At 44.4% G+C, this 15,032-nt stretch overlaps 1 protein-coding gene across 1 annotated transcript in view; it reads right to left on the bottom strand.

Annotated features, from left to right (window-relative positions):
• Positions 1-15,032, bottom strand: part of Mypn (myopalladin) — an 85,596-nt gene that overhangs the window by 11,940 nt on the left and 58,624 nt on the right. Inside the window, exons 11-13 of the mRNA NM_001368817.1 lie at positions 7,957-8,544; positions 7,189-7,327; positions 1,716-1,937 (exon numbers count right to left, since the gene is read on the bottom strand). Of these exons, the coding sequence (NP_001355746.1) occupies positions 1,716-1,937; positions 7,189-7,327; positions 7,957-8,544 (949 nt within the window). The remainder of the gene's footprint in view (positions 1-1,715; positions 1,938-7,188; positions 7,328-7,956; positions 8,545-15,032) is intronic.

Raw genomic sequence — 15,032 nt, 5'->3', positions numbered from 1 at the left:
GATCATAAAACGTGTTCAAAGTGACAGTATACTGTGCAGTTCCACCTGTACTATACAATACCTAAGTAAAAAATACAATGTGGTTTAGCACTGTGGTAAAGTTTTTAACTATCTTTATTGTACCTCATAATTAGCTTAAGGATCCGATATGTCTTCCCAGGCAAGATGATGAACAAGGAACCTGGGTCATCCCCCCATTACCCAACGTAAGTCCCAGTCATAAAGCAGATGCATGTTTGAGCACCTGGATGGCTCACCTTGCTTGAAAGGCTAGCGTGGTTTATTGGGCGGAAAAGAATATGGCTAGGATCAAGTTGCTAGATTTACCCTCTGGCCAAAATCCAAACTCTAAGACTGAAATAGACAGATCTGCTGTGCATATTTCTGTGGCTGGCCCTGTACAAGGGAGAATAAGGTCTTCAAGGCAGGGCAGATAGCATGGCCGTGGTAGGTGTTCATCTGCCTTTGCCCGTTACCTAAGCCTGTGTGGCACCACCACACTCCTGCTTGTGAAAGCAGATCCCCTGTGGGCCACACCGGGTGTAAAGCCTTCTCTGACTGCCAAGGAATGTGATGGCTTCGAGCCAGTGACAAGCATGGGGCATTCTTGGCGTTTGCTACACTAACAGTAAGGACACTGATATAGCTCTCTTTGTACAACAAAAGGCACGCTGTGGGTGTTAAATAGAAACGACACAATGAGAAATAGTAACTGGATGAGTTCAATGGCTAAGAGAGCCAATAATCCAAAATAACACACCATGACTAAGATATTTGTTTTAAACTTTTATTAAGATTCAAACAAAGTTTGGCATGACAGCACTTGCCTTTAATCCCAGCCCTCTGGAGACAGAGGCAGGTGGGTCTTTGTGACTTTGAGGTCAGCCTGGTCTACATAGAGAATCCCAGGCCAGTTGGGATGACATGAGGCCCTGCCTAAAAAAATAAATAAATAAAACAAACAAAAACCCCTAACAAGTCTGGTTTCTTTTTGGCCTAGTGATCTTGTTCCTGATACATTTTTAGCTAAATCCTGGGGGCTTTGTTAATTTTTAAGTATTGTTTTTCATCTTTATTCTGTAGATATTTCACTATAGTATGATAAGTTTGTGTGTGCATGTGTATATGTGCATGTGTATGTGCATGTGTGTATATGTATATGTGTGTACATGTGTGTTTGTGTGTGTGCATGTGTGTATATGGATTCCATTTGTTTTGTTTTGTTTTTTCCTTAATTAGGATAGCTTAGGCTGGCCTCAAATACACTGTGTAGCCAACAATGATTTTGAAGTTCTGATTTACTTCATAAGTGTTGGGATTCTAGACATGCATCACCATGTCCAGGTTTTATAAGTTTTTAGGGATTGAACCCAGGGTTTCATGCTTGCTACATAGTGAGCTACATCCCAAGTCAGAGACTTTTCTTTTTAATGTTGTCTCTGTTGGGCAGGTGGTGCAGGAAGAGGCCAGTAATGGGCATCAGATGTCCTGGAGCTGGAGTCACAGGGTAAGTGGGTGCTGGGAACTGAATTCCCATCCTGTTAAAGCAGCAAGAGTTCTTGGCTGTGAAGCCATCTCTCTAGCCCTCTGAGATTTTTTTTGTTCCATGCTAGAGCCTGTCCAAGCTATAGCCCAGCCCCGTGAGACTTTCTGACACACTGTATATAGTATAGCTCCATGCTATTGACGATCAACTGGAAGGTCATCTTCCTTACCTTTGGAACAGGTATCCCAACAATTTTGCAGGTGAAGGTCACTGGAGAGCCTTCAGTAACCCGGAAGTGCTTGAGTCTTTTGTCAAAGATGGGAGCGATGCACTTGCCCGTGGGGATTTCGTCATGCTGTATCTCGTCATCAGATTCGTCAACAGGGGTACGCTCCAGGCGGAACTCTATCTCGTTCATCAGCCTCTGCTCAAAGCTGGAAATTTTATATTCCTGTCAAAGAAGAAGGGTCTGTTGACATGTCTATGTAAAATAAGCTTTATCATTATTGTTATTATAATTGTATAAGGAGCTGGGGGTACGTACCCGTGCCAATGTCAGAGATAGCTCTCTGGAGTCAGATCTTGTCTTAGCCTTTTTTAAAAAAAGATTTATCTTTACTTTACATGTCTGGATGTTTTGCCTGCACAGGTCTGTATGGCATGCACATGCCTATGAGCTATCATGTAGGTGCTTAGCATTGAACCCTGGTCGTCTTCTGAAAGGACTTACAGTTCTCTTAACCACTGAGCTGCGATGAAGACCATGACCAAAAGCAACTCTGGGAGGAAAGGGTTTATTTTGTCTTGGAGGTTACATCACCCAGAGAAGTCAGGGCAGGAACTTAAGGCAGGAACTGAAGCACAAGCGATGGAGTAACTCCGCTTTCTGTCTTCGCTCCCCATGACTGTTCAGTTTGCTCTCTTATACAGACCAGGACGCATGCCCAGAGGTGGCTCCACCCACAATTGGCTGGGCCCTCCCACATCAATCACATCAGTCACTAACCAATAGGATACCACACAGACTTGCCTGTAGGCCAATCCAATGGAGGCATTTACTCAATTAAGAATCCCTCTCCTCCCCGATATGTCTGGATCTGTGTCAAGCTGAGAAAAACCAACCAGCTACAACTCTGCTTCTAACTTGTTATGGGTTTGGGGGATGAACTCCAGCTGCCGGGCTTACGGAGGAGAAGTACATAAAAACATATCCCACAGTGAAACGTGAAGTCCAGCTTCAGAAAAAGGCTGTTCAAGCGATAGATAACTTCATTGACATGGATAGTTTGGGTCTGGTTCACTTTGGTGTGTGACAGTTAAGTTTATTTGCAAGCGTTTTTGATGATAACGTTTATAAAATTAAAAAAAATATGAACAGATATACCTTGATCAATGCACTAACCATGTAATCTGATGTATTAACTAAAGACCAGTGCTAAAGACGCTGCTTCTGTGACAGATCAAATATTTGGCAGGTGGAGCCTTAGGGACAAGGATATGGTGACAGAGCATTCTACATGGCCTGTTACTAAATCCCTAAGCTGATGGGCAGTTTGAGCAGCAGTGTGCTTGATCTCAAGGTCAGATACATCTGTCACACATACAGATCCAACCATAAAGTTACAACCTACATTACAATTCCTAATGGACTGTGCAAATGCAGGTAGTGTGTCTACAATAAACCCATAGGTCCTTTCTGCTCTGTTTACTAGTGAAAAGGTCTCGATTGGTCCACCATCAATGGACAGGTGCCTGTTTCTGATTTCCCAAACTGGGTTTAAGCCACTTCTCACTTCTACCTTATCTACTTTCAGAATAAAAATGCAAGTTCCTATATCAGCTGCCTTCAGTGATACCTGTAATCAAAGGAGAATACACACACACACACACACACACACACACACACACACACACACACACACACACAGAGTTTAGAATTATTGTTTCGTGGAGAGAATTTTGAGTGCTTGTGAGAAAACTCCCAGAAAACAAGTCATGACCTCCGTTTCTTCAAACACATGGAGCTGTTCTTGGATTGTGCTTCCATGCCTTTGTCTAGCAGATAGGAGTGAGTTTACTCTAAATTGTTCATTCCCACTGGCTACTGCTGTTTGTTTGTGTGCCTTGGCAACTCTCTGGTGTGTGTGTGTGTGTGTGTGTGTGTGTGTGTGTGTGTGTGTGTGTGTGTAATATAGACCATTTGCTAATTTGAGATGGTTGTTTGCACTTTTGATAATCAAAGGATTTTTTTAAAGGCAGGTTTGCATTTAATATTCTAACATAGTTTATTTCTCAAAAACGGGAACTGGCCAAACTGTTTTTGCAGAATTTGTTTCATAGGTACCCCAGAAAGAAAGTTTAGATGCTGTTTTCCTTGATGCTCTATCTCTTTAAACAGTCGTGTACAATATTGGTTGTTCTTTTATATAGTGGTCAGCTTTCTTTTCTTCCTACTATTCCTTCCCGCTCCAGGTCATAAGTTACCTAGTAAGTTTGAGGGCAGCCTGGAATATGTGAGACACTATCTCATAATAATTAGGATCTCAGTGAACTGCATACCCAGAATCCACTGGGAACACTTTGACAAGACTTTCTAAGGCTTGATCTGTTTCATTATCAATCCCGGAAGGCGGATTGGGAACCCAGAGCTGAGGAACCCAGCAGTGAGCTCAGGCAGTATCAGGTGCCAACTGTAATGCTGGCTGTCTGACTAGGACCTGTCCTAATACCGTAGTCCTCAATAGGAAAAAGGCACTCTCCACTCTGCCTGTCTGAAGAAACTTTCTGCAAAGGTATCCCGGAAATCCAGTGTTTCAGGTTATCAAATTATCACCTGACTTAATCACTGTTCTATTGCCGTGAAGAAACACCATGCCTCATAAAGGAAAAGCATTTAACTGGGGCCTGCTTTACAGTTTTAGAGGTTCAATCATGATCAAGTTGGGAGGCAGACAAGCATAGTGTCGGAGCAGTAGCTGAGAGCTTTGCATGTATTCCTATGCAGTCCAGGCTAGCCTTGACGTGCTATGTCACAAAAGATGGCCTTGGACTCCTGATCCTCCTGCCTGTGCCTGACAAGTGTTGGGATTACAGGTGTGCACCACCATGCCCACTTGCCCACTTTATTTTGCTGCTGGAGGTAGAACCCACAGAATCCTGGGTTCCATCTCCTGCTGATGGCTCCATTGGGTCTCCAGCCCTGTCTTTCGGTTAGTTTGCACCATGCTCACATATGATTCTTCCCCTTTGGCATGAACACTTAATGGGGAGCAAGGAGCCATACAGAGTAAGGAGCAGGATGTTGTCTGGTGGCCATGCCACAAACCTCATGTAATATAAAGATCGAGAAGCTGGGCATGCCGGTGCCCACTTGAAATCCCAGCACTGTGAGCCGAAGAGGTTTGCTGAAGGTTTCTTGCTATCATAGTTTATACACACGTATACATATCAGGCTAGCCTGGGTTACATAGCAGGATTCTGCATCAAAAAGCCAGGGAAGAGGGGAGGTGAGAAGTGCTAAGTGCATTGGAACTTATTTATAATCCCAGCCCTCTTACAAATCACAACCCTATCTAAAATGAAGTGTGTGTGTGTGTGTGTGTGTGTGTGTGTGTGTGTGTGTGTGTGTGTGTGTTAGAGGGATGGGAGCACTGAGGAGAAAGATTGAGAGCAACTGGGTGGCCAGACTTTCAGGGGCCTGAGGCTATAGGATATCATATTAGTAGAGTTTAGAAACCAAGAGTTCCTGTGGTGCTTTGAAAAGAATGGCCCTTATAGGCTTGTATATGTGAATGCTTGTTTCCCAGTCAGTGGAACTGTTTGGGAAGGATTAGGAGGTGTAGCCTTGTTGGAGGAGGTATGTCACTGGGAGTGGGCTTTGAGGTTTCAAAAGCCCATGTCATTCTCAATGTCTCTCCGTCTCTGTCTGTCTCTCTCTGTCTCTGTATCTTTCTGTATGTCTCTCTGTGTCTGTGTCTCTTTCTGTGTTTCTCTCTCTCTCTATCTCTATCTTTATCTCTCTCTATCTGTCTTTCTCTTTGTCATGTGTTTATGGACCAAAATGTAAGCTCTCAGCTCCTTCTGCAGTTCCATGCCTGCCTAGTGCCATGCTTCCCAACATGAAAGTCATGGAGTAACCCTCTGGAACTGTGAGCCTCAAATTAAATGTTTTCTTTTATCAGTTGTCATGGTCCATAGTGTTTTGTCACAGCAATTGAAAAGTGACTAAGGACAGAGAGGTGGAACTGTCTCAGAGATCAGATGGTTCCAGCTTAGAGCTGGCTGAGGACTGCTGCAGAGGACAGACTCTCTGTTCTTTAACATATTTGCTGTTCTGGTGCCTTAGTCAGGGTCACTAGTGCTGTGGTGAAACACCATGACCAAAGCAACCCAGGGAGGAAAGGGTTTGTTCAGCTTATTCCTCCACATCACTGGTCACCATCAAAGGAAGTCAGGACAGGAACTCAAGCAGGACAGGAACTTGGAAGCAGGAACTGATGCAGAGGCCATGGCGGGGTGCTGCTTACTGACTTGCTCCCCATGGCTTGCTCAGCCCGCTTTCTTATAGAACCCAAGACCACCAACCCAGGGATAGCATCACCCACAATGGGCTGGGCCCTCCCGCATTGATCACTAATTGAGAAAATGCCGGACAGGCTTGCCTACAGTCCCATCTTGTGGAGTCATTTTCTCAATTGAGGTTCCCTCCTCTCTGATGACTTTAGCTATGTCAAATCGACATAAAACCAGCCAGCACACACACCTTGATGTCTCCCTCTGCACTTTGCATTACCAGTGGCCATCACAGGTCTGAAGACATTAAACAGAGACATTTCAGAAATAAAGAATATGTGAATTTTAGTTTTTGTAAAGAGTGTATTATTGTAACAATTCTATCATTATAGTTGTTAATATATAACTACATATATTTCTTGAACTTACATTTATATTTTTAGACTTACACTATTTTTAGTGTATGGTGTATGTAGGAGCATGCACTGAGGTCAGAAATCGACTTTGTGGAATTCCCTATTTGTTTCTTTTCATCTTTACATGGGCTTCCAGTGTCAAAGTCGGGTTGCTGGGCTTGCACAGCAAGTGCTTTTACCGGTTGGTCCCCCACAAATCCCATCCTGCTGCCCCCACAAATCATCTCGCCCTGCTGCACCGCCCATACATCCCATCCTGCTGGTCACCCACATCCCAAGGAGTCAAAACAAACTTTCATACATGTTAGGCAGGTGATCTATGTCCCATTGGACACTCCCTTCCCCTTCCTGTCTTTCCCATCACCCTTCCCCTTCCTTCCTTCCTTCCTTCCTTCCTTGTGCTGGGAGTTGAACTCTGGGTCTGCAGCTACGGCCTCAAGCCTTATCATGTTTTCTGTCTACATTAAGCTTTAATATAGACATGTATCTGTGTAGAGATGCCATCTTAGGCATGTATCGAGAGTCTTGGGTCCTGTCTTCATGGGTAACAGGGAACCACCCTAGGCAAACACCTATAAACAAGTAACCTGAGTTACCTGATTAGATGTTTCAGGGCCACAATTTTCTGTCAACAAGATTCCTAGCTTGTTTTACAATTCAAGCTGTGACCGACTTTATTAGGCCAGACAACCTCAGTACCCAAAGACTGTATTAAACAGAATTGTATCCTTACAACAAAATTCCATCCAACCATCGGACTTTCAATGGCCTTACCTGCTGGTGTGATCTGACATCACTGAAATTCACTTTCTTCCCCAAGTCTAGAATCACCGAGTTCTTTGTCTCTCGGATGTAATCGTCACTCACTGCTTGAGGGGTCTTTGTGGTTTTCTTCATCAGACCCTGGGGTGGTCTGCAAAATAAATCCCCACACTTATGAAATGATTAGTCATCCTATGAGGGTCTACTGGTCGTCATGGGTAAAACGACAACCTGACTTCAGCCATCAGGGGATGAAACACTGTATATAAAGGCATTTTATTTTATAACTTACTTTTTATTAGCTTGAGGCAAAATTTCATGTAGCCCAGGCTGGCCTTGAGCTAGCTATGTAGTCAAGGATGATTTTAAACTGTCTTTGGCTCTTAGTGTTAGAATTACAGGTGTGCAAACCACACCCAGTTTATAAGAGGCTGTACACAGAACTTAGGGCTTCATTCATGCTAGGCATTTGCTCCACTGCAGAGTTCAAATTTCCAGGCACGGTAGCACATGCCTTTAATCCCAGCATTCCAGAAGCAGACAGAACTCTGAATTCAAGTCCAGCCTGGTCTCCAGGACAGCCAGGGCTATACAGAGAAACCCTGTCTCAAGAACCAAATCAGCAACACCACCCCAAAGTGAGCCACTCAATGTCCACTTTGTATCTATTTGATAAGATTACCTCAGAATCAACCCACTAAGAGTCTCTAATAGCCAGACCAAGCTATTCTGTGCGTATGCCGCTCTTAAGTGGCATCTCTGAACTTTTAAGACACTTACACAGATGGTGCACTTTTAGGCAGCCCCATGGCATTGGTGGGTGGAATGGAAGGGAGAGAAGGCAGAACAGAGCTAAGGAAAGCCACTGGGTTCTGAATCCGACCGGTAGGAGAGACAGGAGTTGGGGATACACAGTGAGGCTGAAACTGGTTTCCACTGGTGATGGAATAGGAGACTGTTGGCACTGCTGGCTCTGCTGGGCTTGGAGGAGCTGGCTCATTTTGGATGGAGAGCCCGCCTGGAGATCTGCCTTGTGTGGAGGGGTGAGTCATTAAGAGGCTTTCTTTGCTGACTGTCCTCTGAATTGTTTGAGGAGTATTGCTCAACGTGAACACTGGGGAGCTGGATGGGGACACAGTTGCTGTGGAAGTGCTTGAGGCAGGGAAGAAATGCTTCGGCCGGGCTAAGTTAAATGTCTGTGGTGCAGGACTCTTCACTTGCTTGCTGGAAATGGTTACTGTTGGGGGAGCGGAGTTCAAGATACTCGTGTTGAAAGGAGATTCCTTGGGTGATGAAGGAGATGTGTTATGCAGTTGTAGCTGTTCCAGCAACACTTGGTTATGAAGCTGTTGTAACTGAGTGGAGTCACTGCAGAAAAACAGAGCAGGGAGAGACAAGAGACATGTTACTATCACCCTTACCCTTCAGAAAAACCTACAGACTAACCTGGTGCTGGAGCTCTCAGTTGGGAGAGTGCTTACCTAGAATGCATGGAACTCTGGGTTCAGTCCCCCAGCACTGAATTAACATGGCACACACCTGTAAACCCTAGCACGCAGGGGTTGGAGGCATAGGATGAGAAGTTTAAAGGCATCTTCTGCTACACAGTAGCTGGTCAGCCTGGGCTACAGATGGCTATTTTATACTGGGGGCAGGGGCACAGAGGAATGACAGAGAGAGAGAGAGAGAGAGAGAGAGAGACAGAGAGAGAGAGACAGAGACAGAGACAGAGACAGAGACAGAGAGATAGAGATAGGGCCAAAGTGGCAAGAAGTCACTTAACAATTGCTAGTGAGCCATTATTTTTTCTTTCCCTCTTCCCAAGAAAACCACCATCAGAATATTCTTTGTGCTATGACACTTCAGTTGTACAATGGTGGGTGTTTATACAATTTGGGAAGTAAAAGAAATGGAGGCAGTGTTACTCTTGTGATACTACTTACTGTTCTGATGGCCTTAACTAGATGATCTTGGACAGAAGGCATCTCACTGCACACAAGTGTAAGCATTGAATTCTCCAAAAGAATATCTCCCACGCTATGGTGGGGATGGAGCTTAGTGCTTGGTGCATGCTAACTCTCAGGCTGCCTCCAAAACCACCTTATGGAAGGAGCCCAGTGTGTTCGAATGTTCTCTGCTCTCTCTAGGCAAGGTTTGGGGATAAGATGACCTTTTGTCTTTATCCATTCAAAGCAGTTTTGCTTTAAACCTTTAGCATTATAATTATTACAGATGTTAATTTTTGCTCTCCAAAGGGTCCCTACTGTAATGGTGGGGCAAGCCTCAATCCCTGTGCTTTAGTGTTGAAGGAAAGAGCCTCAGGAGATCAAGGATAGCCTCTGCTGTGTCAAGTTTTATGTTAGTCCAGGCCATAAAAGACATTGTTTAAAAAATATATATGTACATAGATATGTGTGTGTGTGTGTGTGTGTGTGTGTGTGTGTGTAGCAGGATATATATTATATAATATATCCTGATAAACTTCACACTTATCTTGCTTATAAACGTCACCTTTGACTTTGACTTTCCTGGTTCTTTAAAAGAGAAAGGAGACTGGGCAGATGGTTCAGTGGGTAAGATTACTTGCAGTGCAAGTTTGAAGACATGAGTTCAAATTCTTAGCACCACTGTGAGAAAGATGGCCTGGCAGCCATATCTATAATCTGGCACTGTCCCCCAGGCAGCAGGATCAGTGGGACTTTCTGGCTGCCTGTCTAGATTCAAATTGAGTGAGACGGTATCTCAAGGGAATAAACATAGGAATCCCACTCCTACATGTGCATACAGTACACACGCAGATACCACACAACACACACCATATGTGCACACAGCATGAGAGAGAAAGAAGCTTGGAGGTATGGTTGCTCTTGCAGAAGACCCAGGCTCAGTTCCCAGTGCCCACACAGAGGCTCACGCCTGCCTGTAACTCCAGTTCCATGGGATCCGATGCCCTCTTTGGCCTCCAAGTGCACTTGTACACATGGGTTGTGTATAATACTCAGGTACACACATACATAAAATAAAGGCATTTAAAAAGGAAGAGAAGGGGTTGGGGATTTAGTTCAGTGGTAGAGCGCTTGCCTAGCAAGCGCAAGGCCCTGGGTTCAGTCCCCAGCTCCCAAAAAAAAAAAAAAAAAAAAAAAAAAAAAGGGAGAGAAAAGAAAGGAGAAGGAAGATGGGGGAGTTGGAGAGAGATCTCTGCAGGAGTCAGGCCACAGAGGCACACGGGACTTGCCTTCTCACAGCTTGTTTCTCTTCACAAGCAAATTATTATTAATATGTAAGATAGAAGGAAAGTGTTTTAGGATCATGTGTGCATGAAGGCGTTGAGACTAACAAACCGGGGTGTTTAGGAGGGTTTACTCCAGAAAGAGCGACCTGGAGGAGAGACACATAGGAGATAGTGACATTTCGTTTTTGTTTTTTTTTTTTTTGTCCCGGAGCTGGGGACCGAACCCAAGGCCTTGCGCTTGCTAGGCAAGCGCTCTACCACTGAGCTAAATCCCCAACCCAGAGATAGTGACATTTCAAGACCATCGATCTCAGACCCTCTGTAAATATGTGCTTCTGGGCCATTGAGGGTAAGCTGGTGAATATGAGATCTATTAAACATGAAATATTTCATGTTTTAGAGTCATCAGGGAATGGAGGGGCAGTGAGGTGGCTTAGCTGCTGAAGCCTGCTGACCAGAATTCAATCCCTGGAACCCACATGGTAAATTCCCGCAAGTTGTCCTCTGACTCCCACTGGTGTTACAGCACTCATGGGCACATGCACACATGTGTGCATCACATACACACTCACTCACACAAATATAAAAAAACATGTTGAAAAGAAAGCCAACACTCGCCATTTTGAACAGGAAGTTTCTTCATATCCTACATCTTTTTGGGGTGTTGTGGGTCAAACCCAGGGTTTCACAAATGTTAAGTATGTCCTATAACACTGAGCCACACCCCCAGATCTTTGGTTAGTTTTCTTTTGAAACAGAATCTTGCTATGTAGCCCAGGCTAGCCAGGGACTGTCAGTCTTCCTTCTTCAGCTGCCTGAGTGCTGGGAACACAGATGAGTGCTGCTGTGTCTGACTGATTTTTCCAAATTTTTGGAATTTAAGGCTCCCACTTTCATTGACATTTCTAATACGTTATATGTAGATGAGCAATTTACTAAGCAAAAGTCGCTTCCTGCCTCTGTGTCTCCTGTGCAATGATACATACTAAGCAGCCCTTTGTCCAGCTGTGGAAAGCTGTGGTCTAGAATGGCATGAATAACTCAGTACTTTTGGTGGCCTCCTCCCTCATCCTCAACTCTGCTTTAGAAGTGAAAGGATAAATGCAATTGAAATGTAAACAAGCAATTAAATGTTAAAGAATGCACCTCAGCCCTTCTATCTGTAGCATTTTAAAAAATTAACATCATTTTCTATATGAATGGCTAACTGAAAGAGTAAGAAAACAAGCAAAACCGTCTGCACGGGAGGGTGAGCCTTCCTTTTAACTCGAAGCTTGTGCAGCAGAAGCTGAGCAGAGCTTACCTGGTATGAGAATTGACTGGGGCACTGGCCTTTCTGATCAGACCGATTATGGTAGTGTATTTTACTGAAATGCCACACAGCACCCCACAACTGTACGATTATTATGTGACAAATTTAAAAGAGAGAGAGAAAAGAAACACTCAGGGCTGGAGGGCTGGCTCAGCAGTGAAGAGGGCTGGCTGCTCTTCCTGAAACTTGACCCCCAGCACTCATGCAGTGGCTCACATCCAGTTCCTGGAACGGTACATCCAGTTCCAGGGGAGTCAACACCTGCTTCTGGCCTCTGTGGGCACTGCACATACATAGTGGGCATTTGTGCATGCAGGCGAAATATGTATACACCTAAAATAAATACAATCCTTTTTTAAGCTAGTAGTAAATGTGGTGGACATGTGAGTTCACAAAGGGTATGTGTGTGTGTGTGTGTGTGTGTGTGTGTGTATGTTATTAACATATATATGTTAATATAAGCACATAAATACAATTAAGGGAGATTAAAAAGGTCAAAAAAGGAGGCAAGGAATATTAAAAAAGATATAGTGACAAGGATTGGACTTTTAGAGGGTGTCACTCATTTCAGAAAAAAATATTTTTATTAATTGTAAGTCTTATATGACGGACATCACTGTTCATCACTGCTTATTCTGCACTTCTTGAGGACTACCTTGAACCCCTAATCCTCCTGCTTCGACTTCCCATGTGCTAAGATCACAGGTGTGTGCTTTTGTACCTGCCTAAAACATTTTTGGGGGGATTTTGATTTGTTTTTTTCATGATTACAGTGTGTATAGCTAAAGACTACACTTCCCAGACTCCTTTGCAGCTGCCATACTGAAGAAATAAAGTTTCATAGTTTCATAGATATGAGAAACAAAGTTATAAAAACAAGGTTTTGAGAAATACATCTGGTGGTCAGGATGCCTATGACAAACTTGTGACCTTTCTGAGAGATACATCTGAGGTCATGATGCTCAGTGATATGATAACGTTTTGGTGACCAAGATTCTGACTAAGCTAATTATGACTAAAAAAAAAAAAAAAAAAAAAAAAAAAAAAAAAAAAAAACCTGTCCTCGGAAAGACCTCCCTGTGATAAATTCCAAGAACAACCTCGAGGTGTCATCCTGACCCTGCCCGACCACCCAGTTCACCCCCCACCCCCAACTTAGCCCTTTCCCAGTGATTCACCAAGGCCAGGTGCAGGGCTGGATGAGGAAAGTGACCAACTGAGCCAAGAACAGCCCCTTGAGCAGGCCAGCCAATACCTGACCAGATCCTTTGTCCTGTGCACCACCAATAAGAATCAGCCAGCTAACCCTGTTGCTGAAATCTGCCCTCTGTAACAAATAAAGGTTGTGCGCTTTTTGGGTTCAGGGTTGCTTCTCCCTGCATGGATGAGCAACCCCATGTACGTGGATTAAAAACCTTACACCCTCATGCTATTGCAGCGGCCACTTTGTCAATCTGCGCTCTGTGGGTTACACTCCTGAGGTAAGGCCACTATGGGGTTTTACAACAATACCAACTGACTCAATTCTGGTCAAACAGATGAAGTCTGAAGAATTTGGCTGAGATCTCTAAGAAGGTAATGGCTAGACTGTCAGACATCCTTCCCATGAGAGGTTGCAGGGAACAAATGCTAGGGAAGGCAGAGTAGACAGAAAGAGACTCATTCTTAAAATAAATGAACTCGGGCTGGAGAGATGGCTCGGCGGTTAAGAGCACTGACGGCTCTTCCAGAGTCCTGGGTTCAATTCCCAGCAACCACATGGTGGCTCACAACCATCTGTAAAGAAATCCGATGCCCTCTTCTGGTGTATCTGAAGACAGCTACAGCATACTTACATATAATAAATGAATAAAAAAAAAATAAATGAACTCTTGTGTATTTAACCTGTTACTTCAGGTTTTTGGTAACACAAGGCTCCACATCTTAAATAGCCTACCCTGACACAGACCCTGGACGAGAAAACACCCTACAGAAAAGGCAGACCCTAAGGGAGTTGTTTGGTTTCGCCAATCCCCCAAGTCCCTTCTCTGAGAATCACACCCCTAACCAAAAAAACAAGAGACAGAGTTGAAAACTGGAATTCCAGGGTTGGGGATTTAGCTCAGTGGTAGAGCGCTTGCCTAGCAAGCGCAAGGCCCTGGGTTCGGTCCCCAGCTCCGAAAAAAAGAAAAAAAGAAAAGAAAAGAAAAAAAGAAAACTGGAATTCCATGTGAGACCTCTACATGGGTGCCAGGCACATGCTACTCCTCTTAAAAGAAAAAAATACATGTTTGTTTGTTTAAAAAAACATGGATGACATCAACCTCTGGCATCCACATGCACACACAAGTTCATGTGCACCTGTACACACACACACACACACACACACACACACACACACACAAAGAGGAAAACTGGAACATCATCCTGTCTCCACTTCGTTGCTGATTTCACCTGCTCCTGGCTGGTCTCTGGTGTACCACTGACATCTCTAAAGAAAGACAAGGGTTGAAGCCTAATCTGTTCACCTTTTCCATCCCGCTGCCTATGCTGCTTCCCAAGCCATGCCCTAGGAATGTGTCTTTGTGAACTGGTCCTCCATCTCCACTTGTGGCTGCCTCCTGAATAAACTCTTTCTCTTCTGGAAACGTATCTCCTCAGTGAGCCTCACACTGTGCAGTGAGCAAATGAGCCTGGCTTGATGACTGAACTAAATAATGGGAACCGCACCCGGTGAGCCTCTCACCAGCCCCACCGATGGGCACAGTGCAGGACCTGATACTGTATGCTTGCTTGCCAACCATCCTAGTTAGGGTTTCTATTGCTGCAACAGAAAAATGCCATACCAAAAAGCAAGTTTGGGAAAGGGTTAATCTGGCTCATGCTTCCTTACCACTGATTACCAAAGGAAGTCAGGGCAAGAACTCACACGGCAGGAACCTGGAGGCAGGAGCTGATGCAGAGGCCATGGAGGGATGTTACTTACTGGCTTGCTTCCCCTGGCTTGCTCAGCTTGCTCTCTTATAGAACCCAGGACCACCAGCCCAGGGATGCCACCACCCACAATGGGCTGGGCCCTCCCCCATTGATCACTAATTGATAAAATGCCCTATAGCTGGATCTCATGGAGGCATTTTTGCAACTGAGGCTCCTTCCTCTCTGATGACTCTAGCTGTGTCAAAATGACACATACCAACAGTATACAGACATTAAGGGTTTATATAATTATAAATAGAATTCTATCATTATCTGCAATGTACAATATCGCTAGCTGTAACAGATGTGGATGTAACACAACATGCTAAGGTCATGCTCTGTACTTGCTTGGCTGCA

This window comes from Rattus norvegicus, chromosome 20 (genome assembly GCF_036323735.1).
Source record: "Rattus norvegicus strain BN/NHsdMcwi chromosome 20, GRCr8, whole genome shotgun sequence".
Taxonomy (NCBI): domain Eukaryota; kingdom Metazoa; phylum Chordata; class Mammalia; order Rodentia; family Muridae; genus Rattus; species Rattus norvegicus.
Note: the sequence above shows the minus strand (reverse complement) of the source record. Positions and strands in the feature narration are given on the sequence as shown.